Source organism: Antechinus flavipes, chromosome 1 (assembly GCF_016432865.1).
Source record: "Antechinus flavipes isolate AdamAnt ecotype Samford, QLD, Australia chromosome 1, AdamAnt_v2, whole genome shotgun sequence".
NCBI lineage: Eukaryota > Metazoa > Chordata > Mammalia > Dasyuromorphia > Dasyuridae > Antechinus > Antechinus flavipes.
Genome location: NC_067398.1, coordinates 342,959,750 through 342,980,054, shown reverse-complemented (window position 1 = coordinate 342,980,054; position 20,305 = coordinate 342,959,750). Strand labels below are relative to the sequence as shown.

Here is a 20,305-nt window from a genome sequence, read left to right as displayed (position 1 = left end):
GATTCAAAATCAGACATACCATGCCGTCCTCTTCGTCCCTCTGGGAGTAGGTGAGTGTGCTGGAGGAGGAGGGAGTTCTACGGTGCTGTTTGTACGTGCTGGTCCCATCAGCTACTGAAACAAAAAAAAGGTTTTTACAGATGGAAAAGATTCAGGGTGTATTTTCTCTAATTTCTAGTTTCAAAATCCTGATTATCGTGGGGGGAAGGTAAGGAGGGGGAAATTGGGGCAAAAAAGAGGGAAGAAACACAATGTGGGTCCTTTTTCCAGTATAGTATCTCAGAATAGGCTTGGACCCACAGCTCTGCATGTACTTTTGGAGATGAAATGAGCAACACATGCTATTTTTAACTATAGCTTCAGCAAAACCAGAAGCATCCTTGTCAATTTAAGTAAATACCCCCAGGAAAAGCATGAAAAACAAAGAAATCATGCCCTTTGTCTTAGTAGGCAAAACAAACTGACAGTGTATGAAGAGAAATTCAAACTACTCCTAGAAAGCAACTAAAGGAGGGGGGAAGAGAAATCTTCACTTTTGGCAGAAAACATCACTGAACTATGAATCCCATTAGTCACAAGATGCAACTGAATCTCTATTACCTTCTCTCTAATCTAGAGATTGTTCATAATTTCCATTTTCCCTATAATCCAATTTAGGGACAGGAAGAATGTGCTAGAAAGAACTATATCTAGAGGAAGGGTGAACATCTAAACAGTTTCTAACTGTATCCCAAAGCCAAATACATGAGAATCTGTCCCAACCTAGTTCACATCTAGTTTAAACTTTAAACCAACTATAGACTTAGATCTACCCAGGTAAGACAATATAACAATGTCACGGCAATGATGGGGCTCCTTGTAGTATTAAGGAAGGCACAACACCCAGGACTATAAATTCCTGATTAGATTATAGCTAGAGTCTTATATTTAGTTCTAGGTGCCTTTATTTTAGGAAAAATATTGGTAAATTGGAAAACATCCAGGGAAAGGCAATCAGGATTGTGAAATGCCTCAAGATTGTGCCATATAAGGATTAATGGAAGAAAAGGGAGATGTTCAATCTGTAGAAGAAAAGATGGGGTGGAATAAAAGAAATGGAAAAGGGTAGAAATCATCTGATTTTGAAGGGCTGCAACGTGCGAGAGGGGTCATACTTGTTCATTTTGGTCACAGGAACAATAGGTGGAAATTACAATGGGACACTTTAGACTGGATAGAAGGCAAAACCAGCTAACATGATGTTTAATGTAAAAAATGTCCCAAAATGGAGTGGGCTGCTTCAGGAGGCTGTGGATGACCTTTGACTGATGGTCTTTAACAAAGGCAAGATGGCCACATGTTGTAGAGATTTGTGGTCAAGTAGACTAGATGGCCTGGAGATCTTTGAATTCTTAGATTCTGTGCAACTGTAAAGAACTCAGATTAAGAACATATAGCTAGATCAGAGAACGGCAGAACTGGATGGGACTAGAGCTTGTTAGAGACAGAGTTAGGCCCAGGAAATGAGCTGCCCAACAGTCGACTGAGATTCTCTCACCATTACATTGAGCTGGAGAGCAGTTGTGCTTTTGTCTGAAATGTTCCAGAACTAGTCTCTTAGAATGGAAAGTATGGTTTGTAGACTTCATTTTCTGCACATTGCCAAGTAAATAAATTAGGGTTGGTTTTGGCTGGGGATGTTTGTAGTCCTATGAGAGCATGCATGCTTACTCTGCAGGTGGGCCTAAGGAAAAATATTTGTCTCTAGGAACCCCCATGAGCATCTCAGGCTAGCGCCAAGACTCCCTAGGCCTGTAAGGAGGCTCCAGCTGAGGAAGAAAGAAGAGTCAATCCAAAAAGCCAGATACTAGCCTGACTGTTTGGGCACATTTTCCTCTAGACTTTAAGATAGTACATTTCAGGCATTACCCAAATTTGGGGAGGAGGAAAGTATTAGAGAGAGAGAGAGAGAGTGTGTGTGTGTGTGTGTAAAAGGGAGTGATAGTTATCACAATGAGGACTAACAATCTCTAATTCTGCCTAGGAGTGTCTGCTATGATTCCACAGACAGCTCAATGACATGTATATATAGTTGGGATAGGAGAGGGAAACAGATCCATCAAAGGACCCAACTCTATGGCTTGCTATTATTTCTTTAAGAGGAGGGTTAGAATGCAGTGACTCAAAGCACTTGATTCAGGATGGAAAATGTCATCTGCATCCAGAGAGAGAACAATGGAGACTGAATGTGGATTGAAGCATACTGTTTTCACCTTTTTTTGGTTTGTTTTTCTTTGTCGTGATTTTTTTCCCTTTTGATCTGATTTTTCTTGCACAACATGACAATTATGAAAATATGTTTAAAAGAATTGCATATATTTAATCTATATCAGATTATCAGATTGGTTGGTGTCTTCGAGAGGGGGAATAAAGGAAGGAGGAAGAAAAATCTGGAATACAAAGTCTTTCAAAAATGAATGTTGAAAACTCTTTATATGTATTTGGAAAAAAATACTGTTGTAAAAAAGGAAGGTAGAATAAAAAAAAGAGAAAAAGAGGAGGGTTAGGAGCTTTCCCTAAGGGCTACATACACAATATTTAAAAAAACCCACCAAAGGGTGTGCACGAAGCACTTTGTATGAGCAGGTGCCACTGTCACCATGAAATGGAGATGATATGAAAGTCAATTAAGTGACAGAGCACAAAAAGGGTTGCCCAGAGCTCCTAACTTTGCCAGATCTGTCTCTAACTTTAGTGAGCTTTGCCTCCAGCTTGAAAACTTAATGCTATTATTGTGTTATTTAAAGTAAAGACTTAGTCACTTTTCAGATCTTTAGACACCAAGCTCAAAGGGAAGGGAGTGGGTGGGCTGACCCACTCGATCTACTCACCCACCCACCCACCAAAAGTAGAAGAGAGGAGTAGCTGACAGGATCCCAAAGGCAAGGCCCTACTATGCATGGGGGAGGAGAGCCCAAGAGCATACTTCGGCTTTCCAGTGTCACATTGGGCAAGTTACCACATCTCCCTCAGACTAAGTTTCCTCCCCCAAAATAAGGAAGTTGGATTAGGTGATCTTCAAAGCTTTTTCCAGCTTTTCTACAGTGCTGATCTCGAGATCCTAAGTGTCTCCTCCCTTTTAGCTTTGGCACCTGGCTTTTTTTTTCCAGATGAATTCACAAGTGGAATTCCTCCTCCTTGATTTCTCCCACCTAAGTTTCCCCCCAAGATGACCAAAGTCTGTGTGGCAAGTTCAGAGTAACACCTAGATCTTAACATGAGCTCACCTTTAGTAATGGTGGTAACAGCTGAAAAGGCAGGACCAAAGGTAGTTTCCATTCTGGTCTAAAGAGAGAACAGAGATGACATAATCACATTCCCTTCCTCGAGCAGGTATACCACCAGTGGCTAAGAAAGAAGCCTTCTAAACACTAATCTAGGGCCTTTTAAAAAGGGGTCTAGGGGGAGCTGGATGGCACAGTAGATAGAGTCAAGATAGACTCGAAGTCAGGAGTTCAGATCTAGCCTCAGACTTCAAAACTAGCTGTGCGACCTTGGGCAAGTCACTTAACCCTAACACCTTGTGCCCCCCAAAATTAAATCAATAAATAAGAGGTCTAACAACTGTAACTATTTATATAATGCTTTAAGGTTCATTAAGCACTTTACAAATATCTCAGTTGATTCTCACAGCCACTCAGGGAGATAGCTGCAAATATTATCCCTATTTTACAGGTGAGGAAATTGAGTCAGGCAGAGACTAAATGACATGCCCAGAGTCACTCAGTTCATAAGTGTCTGAGGCCCGATTTGAATGGAGGCCTTCATGATTCCAAGCCCAGTGCTTTATGCAGCTTTCTAAAGACTTCTTACAAGGCTAGGCACTGTGTGTCCAATGCTTTAAGACACATTTCTCTGTCCAGTAAGATGAGTAGAGAAGGTACACTAAACTTAGATGGCAATTAATCAATCAACTAATCAGCATAATTTTAGAAAACACTCCACACTCCCAGCCCCACCAATATTGTGTATTGTCAGTCTATTTCCCATATTACCAAAGAGAGAAGATGCCAGAATCAGACATAAGCCCCAAGGGCCCAGAGCAGTGGCCTCAGAGACCCTTCAATGTAAGCTACCTTTATAAGAAATGGAGCACCACTGGGAGATCTCATGTAGGGCCTTCAGCTCTGGGCCTCTGTTCCAGGGAAGCCCCAAAATGTCTGTGAGGCTCTGACTTCTTCTAAAGAAGGCCCAAAGGAACACCCCATATGTGGAATCTGTCTACTAATTCAGTTTCCTTATCACTGTGATCAAACCCTTCTTTCTCTTCACACAGTCCTGTAGAAGAGGTAGGCTTATCACAGGTTAAGGACAGGCAAGGAGTCCTTGTCATGCCCCAAATCACAGTAATATTCCCCACTGTGAGTTCAGGCTGTTGGCCTCAGCCAGGACTAAACTGGCAGGCAAACCTGCCAAATTCTCTAAGATGAAGGTCTCCAAGACATGGGGATGGTACATAGCTCTTGGGCTAGGACTCACTGTGGGGGATCCTAGGAGCCAAGACAGGGGAGAGGCTGGTCAGAGTTTGTAAAAACAAGAGGTCGTCCTCTGCATCAGCATTTCCAAAACAGTGTTTCATAAAACCCTGCTTAGGTTGTTTGTTCCACCAACATGAACTGGGGGATTCCATGAAAATTTTAGCCTAGTGCCGTTTTCTGCTCTAACAGATTGTCAAATTGGAAATGTATCCAAAATTTTGTGCATGGAAATTTTTTGACAGAAAAGTAAATTTAATTCCCTCTACTTTGCCTCAAAATTCTCCAGAGCCCTATTCATCTCAACAGTATTGCATCTAGATCTCCTAGAAGACTTATGGGTTCTGTGAATATTCAAGCCTGCAGTGATCTGTGGTCAGTTTCGTTTGGGAAGCATTGTTTTCTGTATCACCTATACCTGTGGCTACCAATACTCAGAAAGACTTAACTATTCTCATCCAGGTATCTGTAAAGCCTTCTGAAAATAGCGAATACTGCCCCAGCATCTAGCTCTCTCCTTTCCTGGGTCTTTTTCCTATATCTAGTCAGTGATTTGCATTAACATGATCCTCTTGGTTCCAGAATTGGCTGCTTGTTCCAATGGAGGCCCCTCACCTATGACAGACCATGGTAATGAAGTGGGAATGGGTGTACAGGGACAAAGAAGTTGGTTCCTTCAGGGACAGGTGGTTCTCCCTCCTGCCTAAAAAGGATACTTCTCTCCGAACCACAGAGGCTCAACAGAATGGGATGGGGTCCTAGGCTACCCCCTGATCTGGGCTTGGGGAGCAACTCACAGGAGTTTCTGCTCTCACCCTTACCCCGTTTGTGCTGTCCGAGGGAGGGAGGTTTGCTGGGCCACCAGAGAAACGATTATATCGTGCACTCTTGCTTGAGCTCATAATCTAGGGCAGCATTTAGTATCCACGGGCAGCTTTCTCTGTGGGGAGGGGAGAAAAAGCAAAGTTTCTTTAAAGAATACAAGAAGATTCCTAAGTTTTAGTTATTATATCACCAATCCAATGCCCCCTTCAAAAGAAGACTGAGCAGATACAGTGTTGAGGGCCTGAGAGAACCTGGCTGAGGTCAGGTGGGTTTCAGCCTCAACTCAGATCAAGCTAAAGGCCTTCCTTTCCCATCACCCTCAGACAGCCAATCCCATTGCAAAGGCCTCACTTCCTGAACCTCATTCTGGTGTCTGAGACCCAGGATTAAGCCACTTCCTTCCCTCTTTCCTGAACACAGCCTCTCAACAGGCAGCATACTGGGGGGGGTGAGGGAGAGAAGGAGGGGAGAGGTAGGAGGAGAAGGTGTGGAGGAGGAAAGAAGAATCATATGTTCAGGGTGGGTAGGGAAACTTCCCTCTTGATGCCCACAATAGCAATTCCATATTCAGCAGATGGCACTTTTCTCTAAGCTAAGCCCTGAAGGCAGGCAGATGCTGTAGAATCCCACAGGAATATTAACGGAGTCCCTGGTGTGACATGACACAGTGTAACATAAAAAACTCCACTAAATTTGGAATCAGGAAATAAGTATTCTAGTCCCATCTCTACCATTTACCAGTCATGCTGAGGCTCAGAGAAGTTTAAACAGTTTAAACAGTTTTCTTAAAGTCGCACAACAGGCTATGTCATTTCCAATGATGACCTAAACAGTTACCTGTATGTATTTAGTTATTTATGTAGTGTTTTCTCCAATAGAATGTGAGCTCTTGGAAAACAGAGACTGTTGTGGCCTTTCCTAGTATCCCAACATCTAGGCCAGTGCCTGGTTCATGGTAGTTATATCCACACACACATGTGGATGGAACCTTCTGGGTCATGAATGCTTTCCCATTTCACTTTCTCATTTGGGCCTCATAACATCCCTCTGAAGTATATAGGCCAGGGATTACTAGCCCCATTGCCCCTGTGAGATGTCCAGATCAGTAAAATAACTTAACCTAGTTAAAGGGAGACACAAGACTAGAATTCAGGGCTCTTCATTTCCAAGTCACTGCATTCTAGCTAACAATAATGTAAAATTGCAATAATAGGATTATTAATATGGGTGCTTGCATTAAAAATGGAAACAGATGCTAAGGGTCAAACAGCCTTGGGTTTGCAGGAGGCAGGGTGTGTGCAAGGAGGTTGAGGACATGTGAAAGAGAAATCAGTCAGGAGGAGGCAGAGCAATCACCACTCCCTGCATCTGCTTGGCTTTAGACTTTGCTTCAGGGCCTATCTCCTCCTTACCAAGGAGCAGATTGGGCTCCTGTCTGCTCCAGAGGCCTGGTCTGCTGACTGGAAGAAACTGGCCCACAGGAGAAATTTTAAGGGACGGAAGAGAGACAATCTAGTTATCCCTACAAATAACAGGATCTCATTCCTGGTGCTGGGTGTTCTCAGAAAGAAGACAAAGGAGGAAATGGCTGAGGAGAGCAAGGAGTCTGGTATGCCTCAGGGCAGAGAACTAAAAGAAAATGAGAGAAGTCACAGATGCAGGCAGAATTGAAAACAGACTTGACTGTGATGCCAGATTTTCTTTCCTCTATCTTTATAATTCCATTCTCCCACCACACTCCAAATCTCTTAGCCTTTGTCCATCTCTTTGCTCTGGGTAATGATTGAAATCTGGCAGAGAGAGGCAGCTACTTTAGCCCCAATCTCATCTCCTCCATCAATCCTCAACTGTCAAGGTTATTACAGGTCGAAACCAGCAGGAACAGAAGGAATAGCTATCAACTGTGTACTGGAGGTGATTTAAGGAATTGAAGGGGGTTCCTCCCCATGTAGACAAATCACATCAAGGACAAGTATTGGGGACCACTGAGGCAGCAAGCTTCACATTCTTTCCATCCAACCCACCCAGAGTTGCTCAGATTGCTGGATGAAGTAATTCTGAGGCTTGTGTTTTCTGAGGCTGAGAAAAAAATAAGATTCAGGACCACACAGATGAAAGGGTAAGATTCTACAGAAGTTGGGGTTAGAAAGCTTTGGAAAGGGGACTGTGTTCCCCAGGTCTGGTTCAGAGACCACACTAAGACATGGCTGAGCTGTTTGGGCAAGGCACTGACTGTTTTCCCTCTCCTGGGGCCACGTGTGAGGCCTAAGCTCAGGAGCCAAGGATGAATGTTGCTCCGTTGCTTGGGGCCCATCCAAGAGCAAAGACAGCAAAGAGAAGAAAAAAATATTGCCCAATGTGGACTAATTCCTTAAAAAACAACACATTAAGAATACTGTTAATAATTTTAAAATAACAATAAAAAATTCACAGTGAAGGACAACGCAAATAGGATGTGATCCTCACTTAGTAACAATAACTAGTAATAATGTCACATTTCTCTGTAGTACTTTCTAACTTACAGAACATTCTCTTTACTCTCCTTGAGAGGTAATTACAGCTAGTATTAATATCCCCATTTGACACCTGAAGAAACAGATTCAAAGACATGAAATGATTTGCCCCAAGTCACATAGCCAATTATTGGTGGCTGGGCTTGAATGGAAATTCAGATCTTCTGAGTTCAACATCCAGAGGTCTTTGTGGTCTGCCATTGTTAACTATGTCTATACAGGTGCCATTCTACCATTCTAATAGTTGTTTAGATTTATGCATTTATTATCATAGAACCTGACAGCTGAAAGGAGTTTTTGAGGCCACGGGGTCCCATGCTTGACTAAGAATCTTCTCTACAATTATCTGGCTTTTGTTTCAAACATCTCAAACTCTCCATAAAAAAAGGAACCCACTCCCCTCACAGGCCATTCCATTTTTGCAGAGTTCTAATAGCACATATTTTCTGATGTTAGTATATAATCTGTGGTAGGGATCATGACTGATTAATCTTCTGTCCTAATGCCCAATTCACCTGATTGTGATGGAATGAATACAAGTAATTCACTCAGCCCACTATCTAAGGTTGGCCTATGTACCAGACCATGCTCTAGCTTCACATCCCATTCAGTCCTTCACCTAAGCCATTTTACCACCTGCCCACCACTTTCCCAGAACAAACTCTCCTAATCACTACTTCCCTACGTGTGCTGTTTCCCTCTATCAGAATGCAAGCTCTTTGATGGCAAGGCCTATCTCTAAATAAAACTATGTGTATCCTCAACACTTATCTGGAATATAACAAATGTTTAATAAATGCCTTTTCACTCATTCACCTTAAACCCAAGGGAGTGCAGGGCCTGTACCTAAAGGAGGTGCTTAATAATGGTATTTTGAAAACTGGGAAAACATCTTCCCAGTTAAAGGTTCTGATAAAGGTCTCATTTCCAAAATATATAGAGAATTGACTCTAATTTATAAGAAATCAAGCCATTCTCCAATTGATAAATGGTCAAAGAATATGAACAGACAATTTTCAGATGATGAAATTGAAACTATTTCTAGCCATGTGAAAGAGTGTTCCAAATCACTATTGATAGAGAAATGCAAATTAAGACAACTCTGAGATACCTGTCAGATTGGCTAAGATGACAGGAAAAAATAATGATGAATGTTGGAGGGGATGTGGGAAAACTGAGACACTGATGCATTGTTGGTGGAGTTGTGAATGAATCCAACCATTCTGGAGAGCAATCTGGAATTATGTCCCAAAAGTTATCAAACTGTGCATACCCTTTGATCCTGCAGTGCTACTCCTGGGCTTATACCCCAAAGAGATACTAAAGAAGGGAAAAGGACCTGTATGTGCCAAAATGTTTGTGGTAGCCCTGTTTGTAGTGGCTAGAAACTGGAAAATGAATGGATGCCCATCAATTGGAGAATGGTTGGGTAAATTGTGGTATATGAGTGTTATGGAATATTATTGTTCTGTAAGAAATGACCAGCAGGATGAATACAGAGACTTACATGAACTGACATTAAGTGAAATGAGCAGAACCAGGAGATCATTATATACTTCAACAACGATACTATATGAGTATGTATTCTGATGGAAGTGTATTTCTTTGACAAAGAGAAGATCTAACTCAGTTTCAATTGATCAACGAGGGACAGAAGCAACTACACCCAAAGAAAGAACAATGGGAAATGAATGTAAACTGTTTGCATTTTGGTTCTTCTGCCCAGGTTATTTCTACCTTCTGAATCCAATTCTCCCTGTGCAACAAGAGAACTGTTTGGTTCTGCACACATATACTGTGTGCACTAGGATATATTGTGCCACATTTAAGATGTATAGGACTGCTTGCCATCTGTGGGAGGGGGTGGAGGGAGAGAGGGGAAAAATCGGAACAGAAGTGAGTGCAAGGGATAATGTTGTAAAAAATTACCCTGGCATGGGTTCTGTCAATAAAAAGTTATTTAAAAAAATAATGGTATGCTGAATTAAATTAAACATTTATTTCATTAGCTGGGATTTCTGGCTCGAGGTCAAATCCCCACCCTAACCAACAGATTTAGGTAGGACCAGCACCTCATGCACTCTACATGGCAAGATGCTGCCCTTTCATTCTTCTGACTCTACTAGGGAATTTTGCAGGTCCCTGCTGTTTCTGAGTCCAACATGTGTAAAGCTATGTTTGGTATAAAAGGGAGAGCAACAGACAGAACAGGCCTGTTCTGAGGACAGAACCTGGACAGAAGGCCTGAGTTTGAATCTTGCTTCTGATAGTAGCTTCTATGATCCTGAAGCACTCACTGAGCCTCAGCTTTCTCATCATAAAATAGTACTAATTAAACCTGCAGTATCTACTTCACAGAACTGCTCTGAGGATCAAATAGGACAATGCACCTAAAATACTTTGCAAATATTTATAAAATATTTTATAAATGTGAGCTCTCATTATTATATAATCAGCCCAAGTCACCAGATCACAAGGCCCTGAGAAAAAAAATTAGTGTAGATGTAATGTTCGGGCTAGCTTTCTGTCATAGTCTGACCCAATCTATTCCAGCAGTCTACCAGTCTGCCAGTCTCAACTAGTCTTCCCCACAGTGCAGGGGGCAGGAGAGCCACCACAAGGATGATCAGAGATAGAATGTCTGTGGCTGACTTTGTCATCAGTTTAAATACCTTATTACAATTACATCAACTGTAGAACTATTACATCACCATGCTAAGTACTAAGTATATGGAAACTAGATAACCATTATCTCATCAATTCCACTGAGTTAACACCTTGTTTCAAGTATACTTCTTTCAAGTATACTTCTCCAAAGTTCTGCCTTCTACATCTAGGTTTCAAAAAAAAAAAAAAAAAAAAAGCCAGGATGAGGGCTAGTTGTTTTAAATAAACAACAAGAAACAACCCAGGGCACTGCTGTTCTTGAATACCCTTGGATCTTCTTGCCTTATTTCCATGTACAGTGGCTGAAAATCCAAACATAGGCTAGAAGGCATCTGTGTGTTCCAAGCAAGAGTTGGAAACTTAAATCTTAAACACTTCCCTCACTTGAAAATTGTGCCCTCTGTGTTAACATTCACTCAAATTTTTGCTTTTAAATAAGTCATTTGACTTATTACAGAATAAAAATCTTTTTAAAATTTATTTTTAATATACATTGCTTTATGAATCATGTTGGAAGAGAAAAATCAGAGCACAAGGGAAAAACCATGGGAGAGATAAAAAAAACAGAAAAAAGAAGTGAACATTGTCTGTGCTGATTTACATTCAGTCTCCTTAGTTCTTCTTCTGGATGCATATGGCATTTTCTGTTCAAAGTCTATTGGGATTGCTTTGGATCACTGAACCACTGAGAAGAACCAAATCTTTCATAGTTTTATCATTGCACATTCTTGCTGTTATTGTGTACATTGGTATTATTCCTGGTTCTGCTTGTTTCCCTCAGCATCAGTTCATATAAATCTTTTCAGGCCTTTCTAAAATCAGCTCATTCATTGTTTTTTAGAGAACAATAATATCCCATTACCTTCATATAGCACAACTTGTTCAGCCATTCCCCAACTGATGGGCAGCTATTCATTTTCCAATTCTTTGCTATCACAGAAAGAGCTGCTACAAACATTTTTGCACATGTGGGAACTTCTCCCTCCTTATGATTTCCTGGGGATACAGACCCAGTAATGAAACTGCTGGGTCAAAGGGTATGCATGGTTTTGTAGTCCTTTGGGAAACTGCTCTTCAGAATGGTTGGATCATTTTACAGCTCCATTAACAATGTATTAGTGTCTCGGTTTTCCTAAATCTCTTCCAACATTTATCATTATCTTTTCTTGTAAAATAAATTTCTATACCAGCGAGATCTGAATTTTTTAGCACTGACAATAATCTGTAGTGATGTGACTTTAGTCAAATTACTGAGGAAGGTGAGGGACAGAGATAATATGTTTATGATTCTGCATAATGTTATGTAGTTCTGTATTACAATGACATGTTGCTGTTGCCATCAGAATCCACAGGCCCACATGAGAGTCTTACACCTCTGAGGTGGTATAAGGTATCTGGGAAAGGGAAAAATCCCTACTGGACTGAAAGTATATCCATGAACTTAATTTGACCAATATTGGGGAATTAGGAATTTATTTAAGAACATAGATCGAAAGCTGGAAAATAAGCTAATTTGGGATGAGCAGACACATTGTAAAAGCATGAATGATCAGGATTAGAGGACTCTGACATAGGCCTGGTCCAAAGGGCTGAAAATACAGTGTACAGATGAAAGAGGTCATAATGGTGTGGGGGCAAGTTTTGGACTTAATGTCTACTTGCTAATTTGGGTAAGAGATTCTACTTCTCTGGAAAATGAAGGGTTTGAATTAGATGATAAAATCTCTTTAGAGTTCTGTAATTCTTTAAAGTCTGTCAAAGGAAAAAAGCAGACAGCCAATCCAGCTTAGAGCATCTTCTTCAGCAAGAATTGAATTGAGACACGGGGAAGAGTAGAGTCTGATAGGGTCAGAACATTGAGATGAATCTCCAAGGTGTCACTAGACTGAGAGCCAAGGGGCTTTAAAAACTTTTTTTTTTTTAGCTTGGAGTGCTGAGTGAGCCTAATAGGCCACCCTAGGCCATAGTCAATGAGTAAACTACTTTCCCCCTTGCTTCAACTCTGTTCTTACTGGTGGTTGAGTTGTTTCCTGCTCTTTGTGATACCATTTGGGATTTTCATGGTAAAGCTACTAGAATGGTTTGCCATTCCCTTCTCCAGCTCCTTTTACAGATAAGGAAACTGAGGCAAACAGAGTTAAGTGAATTGTCCAGGAACTCAGGAAGATGAGTCTTCTTGAGTCCAGATCTGGCACTCTATCCATTGCACTACATACCTTGAAACAGATTCTACAAACTGATTCTTTTGTCTGGTTCTTCCCTTTCAAAATATTCACAGATCACAGGGCTGTGGGATCTTCTCACTTGATTCAACCTCTCATTTTAAGAGCTAATGGTGAGAGCATTGGGCTGTAGAAGGATATGTCTTCTAGATTCTAAGTTGCCACGCCATAGGGAGGGTTGAACAACTAGATTCCAGAAGGCTTCCCTTGCTCTGCCAATTCCATAGCAGTAAAATTAGAAATGAGTTCCCATAAAGGTCCAGGTTAAGAAAAAGGCAGGAAGGAACTAAGAAGAACAAACCATATGTTTTGTCTTTGGTACTAAGGATCAGAATCAGCCATGAGAAGTTTTGTAAATTGTAAAACAATTGTTCTTTTGATCTATTATTCTGTCTTCTCCCCCAAAGTAGACCCCTTGTAAGGTATCTTATGGTAAATCTCCTTGAAATAGCTAAGAGTATTTATTTGTGCTGTTATCGGGGAATACAAAGGCAGTGTGATATAGCTAGCCTTGAAGCCAGGTGATCCCAGGCCAGTCACTAAACATACTTCTTAGTTTCTTCCAAAAGAGAGAAAAGAGAAGCAGAAGGGAGGGAACATCAAGTCTGTATGTAGGGCCTTTCTAGAAGAGTTCCTTTAGTCATTTAGTCAAGTTGGGATGACCAAGGAGATCCTAGGACTAATGGAGAGAGAACTTGGGAGTCAGGGACCTGAGTTCAAATACCAACTTAATTATGTGCAATTATGTGACCCTTGGCAAATCACTTAAATGCTTTCAATCTCAGTTTCCTCATCTGTAAAATGGAAATAACAATACCTATTTCACAGAGTTATGAAGATGGAATGAGATAATATATGTCAAGCCTTAAAACCTTACCTAAATTCTCTCATCCTCATTATTATTAACAGACTTTTCAGACTCCCCAGTGCTCTTATGCACTGCCCAGGCTATGTCCAGGGCCATCTATTCTCCTTAGAGACTTCTCTCACCAGCTTCATATTTTGTCTGACCAGAAGAAACAAGGCCATTAGACCCAGGGAAGCTTTTTTGATAACAATAAATTTGATAATCATTAGTAGTAGTTCAGCCTGTCTTGTGCTTGGGCCAGGGTGCTTTGGTCCCTTCAGTAACAGAGACAGCTTGTTTTCTAAAGGCCACAGGAGAAAAGAAGCTAATGGGAGGATAGAGGAGGGATGGGGGTGGTGTTATAACTGGAACCATAACACTAAATCTAAAAGTAGAAGATAACTTAAGTGCTGGAATTTTTCTCAAGTTAGTAGGTGATGGTAGCAGCAGTGGGGTGAGGGGCAGAGGACATTAGCCTGGCAAGGAGACCAGTAGCAATTCCTGCCTGGGATTGGAGAGGAAAAAGCTTGACAATTCCATAAACCAATGGCAGTGAAAAGTATTGTTCCCTTCAGACATAAACTATTAAGGGATAAGAATGTCTTGGACTAAATAGCTTTTGTAGCAGATTCTGTCTGACCCCCCTCACCCTTACCACATATCTGCCTTCTAACACTGCTTCCTTCTCAGATGAGACCCTTTCCGGGTATAGAGCCCTTGTCCCAGAGCCCAAGCTAAGCAACCATAGCCATCTGGTTCTTCTTGGGTACTCTAAAACCTAAGCTGATTGGTCACTTCAACATGGAAAATAAATGTCTCAAAGGGAAAAACAACTGTCTTTGTTTCCCAAGTGTATATAGTTAAGAGAGAAATATTTATTGACATAGTACTGGGAATCAGATTCAGGTCTTTAAATAAAAATATTTATTCTTACTTAATCCAGTGCTCTCTTCACTAACTTATTGTACAATCTTGGCCAAGTCCTTGTTTTTAGTTTCCTCTTGAGTAAAAAGAGAGGATCAGATTACATGATCCCCAACTTATTTACTAGTCTTGATATTCTATGGTTCCCAATGCTATATACTAACATAGTGGGCTCTGATACAGCATATGGTTTTGTGTCTTAAGGAAGAAGTAATTGTATCATAGGCTGAATTTTCAAATTCTTTTGTGAGTGTGTGTGTGTGTGTGTGTGTGTCCGTCCTTTTTATTTATTTGTGACAAGAATTCCTGGAAGGCAGAAATTACAAATGTTCCAGAAATGGATCTGATTCAGTGTGGGGAAGAAAGTTTATAATAGAGACTGAAAGGTGACCATATTAAATCCTAACTGTTACCAATTGAGATTTAACCTTTTAGATTGAGATTTAACCTTTTAGCCTATTAGTTTCAACAGGAAAACTAAAGTGTGCCAGTTTGCTAGTGAGCTAATCATGAGCTAATTACCCAAAGTTCCTTATTTTTTGGATCTTGATTTGAAGATCTGAAAGTGAAGACAATACCATCAGGGGCCTATGGTCTCCATAATAAAGATCTATACAAAAACACCACGGCTCCCTCTTTCCACAGACTTTATAGCTCATAAAGTGCTTTCCTGCTGTGTTATTTGATGCTCACAATTCCCCTGTGAGGTGGGCAGAGCAGAGGCTACCCTTTTCATTTTATAAGTAAAAAACTGAGCCTCTGAAAGTGCCCAGTCCAAAGTATACAATAAAATTGGGACTCAGACCCACATCTCTGAATTCTAGTCTAGAGCTGAATGGGATCAAATCAATAATATTAGCATGAACATAGCAACATAAAACTCTATTCCATCCAGATTGGTCTCTTGATTGTTTCCTAAATTTATCTAGAATATTCCTGTCTGCACCTGTGCTCAGATAATTCCCTTTGGAAAGCTTGCTCTTCCTCTCCTTTCCAATCAATACTATTTATCACTCACCTTTCAGCCTATCACTTTCAACAGAAAAACTAAAGTGAGACAGTTGATATTTGCCAGGATCATGAGCTAATTATTCAAACTTCTTTTTTGCTCCAGACATTAAAGGTATGAAGGTGAAGGTGATATTCTTAGGGACCTATGATTTTCATAATAAAGATCTACGTAAGAACACCACCACTCCTTTGTATAGATTTTATAGCTTATAAGGTGCTTTCTCTAGGAAGCCTTCGAGGCTCATAGTGATCTCTCCCTCTTCTGAACAAATGGCTTACAATCTCTTCTATTCATTTGGTACTCGCCATACATATCTCACCTGAAAATATTAGGTGACCTTCCCTATGTATCATTTCCCTAATTAATTTGGCAGCTCTATGAAGACAGAGTCCAAATATTTGCTTTTCTATAAGATCACACAGATCATAGATCTTCAGCTGGAAGGCAACCCACAGGCCACATAGTATAGTCCTCTTGATTTCCAGATCCCAGAACATGTAAGTGACTTGCCAAGAACTTGAACTTAGATCCTTTGACTCCAAAGCCTGTGCCTGTACCTGAGATCAATATCCTGCATCCAAGAAACAGTAACTAACTGATTGGTTGAAACATCCCTAAATCCTATCGATACCCAGAGAAAGAAGTGACTGTGGCTGAATATAGATGGAAATATACTTTTTTTTAAAACTTATTTTTCTTGACCTTTTTTTTTGGGGGGGGGGATCTAGGTTTCCTTTCACAACATGACTTTTATGGAAATGTTTTGCATAACTTCACATGTGACTTCTCAGTGGGGGTGAGAGAGGATGGGAGAGAATCTGAAACTCAAAAGTTTTAAAAACAAATATAAGAAATTGTTTTACATTTAATAGGAGAAAATAAAAGTATTAAAACAGAAACATTCCCAAACAGACCTATACATACAAACTATCCACATTCTCAAAGGGGACAGGAAATGGGATGAGCATTAAGTGTTATAGCTCCTCACAGATAAGTTGGGACAGCATAATGCCATTCGGGCAGAGAGGCTAGCAGGAGGATGAGTGCTCACCAAGGGGAAGAGTCACCCAGAACAAAGGCAGTGTACATGGGGCTTGTCTGCAGCCTTTTCAAATATTCTGGAAAGAGAAGAAACCTGAGGCAGGGCTCCAACTCAATGATGTACACCTCCCCACCCCACCCCCTACCCCCTGTACTGTTCATTCCTAAGGTTAGTAGGAAAGATAAAAACCTTCACATACAACTCGAATGGCTACATAGTTGTATGACCAATTCTAACATAAAGTATTACTTTATCCCCAAGTTGGAATAGAAGAAACACAGCTCTGGGTTCCAGTTCTCACATAACTAGGATTTTCAGATCATTAACTTTGTCTGAATCTTAGTTTCTCCACCGACAAAATGGGAAGAATAGACTGGATGATTTTTATGGGACCTTCCAGTGATAGGAATTCTGATTCTAGTCTTCAGGCTGAACCCAAACCACACCACACAAGCTCTGAGAAGGCTGCAGGCTCTTGGTAGCACAGTAAAATTCTATGGGGCTGTCAGTATGGGAGATGAAGCATTAAGCATTATTCCTAGCAGCCTGTGGAGTCTCCAAAAATCTATTAGGGGAAGGAAAAGGTGCTACAAAAGGCAAGATCTCAAGGGTCAAAAGGCCAGTCAGCTTCTAGAACCTGGAGGACAATCACTAGCAGTCTCTGTTCAGGAAAACATGTGACTTCAATTCCTCACTTGTGTGCTGTCTGGTTCACACACAAAACAAAACTAGGACAGCCCTCAGGGTCTCCCTTCTGTTCTCCGCGAGCTGTGCCTCGAAACCCTGGACTGCAAAGGCTTTAACTAGGACACCTCAGCTGGCACTAACATGCAAACTACAGTTTTGCTTCTAGGGCAGATCGAGAAGCTCTTTACACAGGGAAAATTGCCAGGTTTAAGACGCACCTTCCCCTCTACCAGGTACAAAACAAGTATCTACTTCTTCCACGCAAAAGAAAAGCCAAAACCCAAAGGTTCTCACAAGCTTGCTTTTGACAAGGATTTCAAACAGGACATAATGACTTGCAGCTATTTTATATCCTGGGAGATGAAGACAAACGGCAGAATATCTGAACAGGTTTGGGCTAAGCTGTAGTCTTGATGGCTGTTCAGCCAGAGGTCCAAAGTTCAGAGCAAAGAAATAAGGAAGTATAAAGATGTCTAAAACAAGATTTCACTGGGAAAACAAGTTAGCAGCAAATTAGCCAACAGTACTTGCAAAATAGCAGTCACATTACAGGAACATGAAGTGAAGTGTTTCCTGAGAGATACAGAGTTAGACTGGAAATTAACTTCATTTCAAAATCCCCTTCAGCCTAGGCTAACACTTTAGCCACAGAACTGAAAATAGTTAAGTTGCTGGATCAGTATGAATTTACTGATTAAAAAGCAACCTGAATTTTAATATCCATATGCTATAAGAAACCACAGTTTGCTAGAGGAAAAGTACAAAATGCCAATTTCATCAGAAATAAAAACAACCCATAGTGATGGGGGAGAGGGGAGTGGCAACATCAGCAGCTCTGCTGAAATATACCCAACTGTTACCCCCAAACCTAGAAGAAAAGACAAACACTTTACCTCCTAAGAAATTCTTGCTGGTTCTGTACACTCATCCTCTTTCAAAATGTCTCTTGTTCAATCTGCGTGGGTGCCTCTATGTGTCTCTCCAAAGTGATGTAAACAGAAAGGCATGCAGAGAACTGGACAATATGCAAATCACCCTGGAAAACCCCAGATCTCGGCCAATCACAACTCCTGCTGCAGCTGGGTTGAGTTTGTCCCAAACCAAATGATTTTAAGAAGACAAACTGTCCCCCACCATCTTCATTAGCAGGAACAGATTCATCTTAAAGGCCCTTGGCTTTCCAGGGGAGGTGAGAAGATGGGGGAAAGGTAGAAAAAGGTTTCTGTTCACATGTTCGGTCACATAGAATCGTCAATGGAGGCACCAGCTAGATTCAAATAACTTGTGAAATGAGAAGCAATTTTCCCAACTAAGCAAACATGTTTTTTTTTTTTTTTTTAAGTATTTTGAATCTCAATAATAAGAGATTTCAACAAATAGGATTTGATTTTGCAATCCATGATTTCTCTCCTCCAGTTATCCAGATGTTCTCTCTTAACAAAGTCTCAAGGCTTGGTCAGAGAATCCTAATTTTAAACCTGGAAGGGACTTTAGAAGAAATCATCTCATTTAAAGGGCTCAATCTCAGTAACTGAATTAAAAAGTAATTGGAAAATGTTTAACAAAAATAAACAAAACAAAATACAATGTACCCCAGAAAATATTCATAGGATTTTTAAAGTTACAATGCCCCAGCAGGAATATTTCTATTTGACACCTCAGATCCAGTTCAATATCTCTCGTTTTACAAATGAGAAACCTGAGAACCAGAGAGAAGTGTAACTTGCCAGGAGCCCAGAAATGCTAAATGGCAGAGTTTGGGCCTGGAAACTTCTGATTCTAAAAGTTCTCCACTATACTGCACTGCTTCTTGTCCAGACAGATAGGACACAGTCCAAAGTATTGAGATCACAGTGACCCCAAACTTTTATGGCTGAATGCAAATGAATCATGTGGGGAGACTATACAGCACAGCACAGCCCAGGGTAAGGACTGTTTTTGGTGGGAGGGCTTGTGACTACTCTACCTAGGTGACTCTAAATAAAAACAGCCTTGCTTTCTCATCTGTACAATTTAGTGGTTGTACTAAATCAGGGTTCTTCACTTTTTGTGTCTTGGACCCCTCTGGCAGTGTAGTGAAATCCTGAGGTTTTAAAAGCACAAAACAAAATATACAGTATTATAAAGAGAATCAACTATTTTGAAATAAAGATTTAATTTTTTTCCCTATCCAAATTGATAAGAGCTTCTAAAATATACCTATAGATCTCGAGTTTAAAAAGCCCTGTACTAGATGGTCTAGGATGTCCCTTGGAGCTTTAATCTAAAGTAATCTGATCTAATGAAGGTATCTAGGCAGGGAAGTAAAGAAAACCTAGAGTGGAGAAAGTACCCTGCAGTCAGAAGGACCTGAGTTCAAATTTGACCTTAGCCACTGATCTCAGGCAAGTTACTAACTCTCTATTTGTTCCAGTTTCCTTGACTGTAAAATAGCACTAAATAAAGCATCCACCATGTTGAGTTGTTGTGAGATCATATTTGTAAAGAGTCAGCATTGTGCCTGACATGTAGAAGGTGCTATATTATATAAATTATCATCATCATTATTGATATCATTATGAATCTATAATCTCATGATTTGTATTATACTTGAGTTACAATGTGCTTTGACACATATTTCATGAGAGTTCCACTATAGCCCTGTGCCATTGAGAGCATTGGGATTATTCTCATGTTATAAATGAGACTCTCTAAGGCTCAGAATATAAGAAATTGATTTCAGCTTACACATAGGCAGAGCCGGAACTGAAATCCAAGTCTTCTACCTTTACTTCCTCTTTGCTCATTTTCTTCAAGACCTCAGCAATCTGGCTTCTGGTTTCATCATTCAAAAGAAACTGTTCTCTCAAAAGTTACCAATAATCTCATAACTGACATATCAAATGGCCTTTTCCCAATCCTCATCCTTCCTCATCTTCTTGCAGTGCCTGCCACTGTGGGTCACCTCCTTAGGAGTATCCCCTGGGACTCTGGCCTCATTTCTTTTCCCTCTTGCGTCTATATCTTCTCACTAAGAGATCTGATCACTTCCCATGGATTTAATTATCATCTC

At 40.6% G+C, this 20,305-nt stretch overlaps 1 protein-coding gene across 7 annotated transcripts in view; it reads right to left on the bottom strand.

Annotated features, from left to right (window-relative positions):
- Positions 1-20,305, bottom strand: part of TRAF7 (TNF receptor associated factor 7) — a 56,719-nt gene that overhangs the window by 22,680 nt on the left and 13,734 nt on the right. Inside the window, exons 1-4 of one of the 7 annotated variants that reach the window (XM_051969506.1) lie at positions 18,147-18,920; positions 5,336-5,454; positions 3,267-3,324; positions 20-114 (exon numbers count right to left, since the gene is read on the bottom strand). In XM_051969506.1, the coding sequence (XP_051825466.1) occupies positions 20-114; positions 3,267-3,324; positions 5,336-5,416 (234 nt within the window). In that variant the 5' untranslated portion in view covers positions 5,417-5,454; positions 18,147-18,920. Of the gene's footprint in view, positions 1-19; positions 115-3,266; positions 3,325-5,335; positions 5,455-18,146; positions 18,921-20,305 lie in introns of those variants that run through there. The other 6 variants (XM_051969504.1, XM_051969507.1, XM_051969509.1 and 3 more) reach the window with 6 other exon arrangements.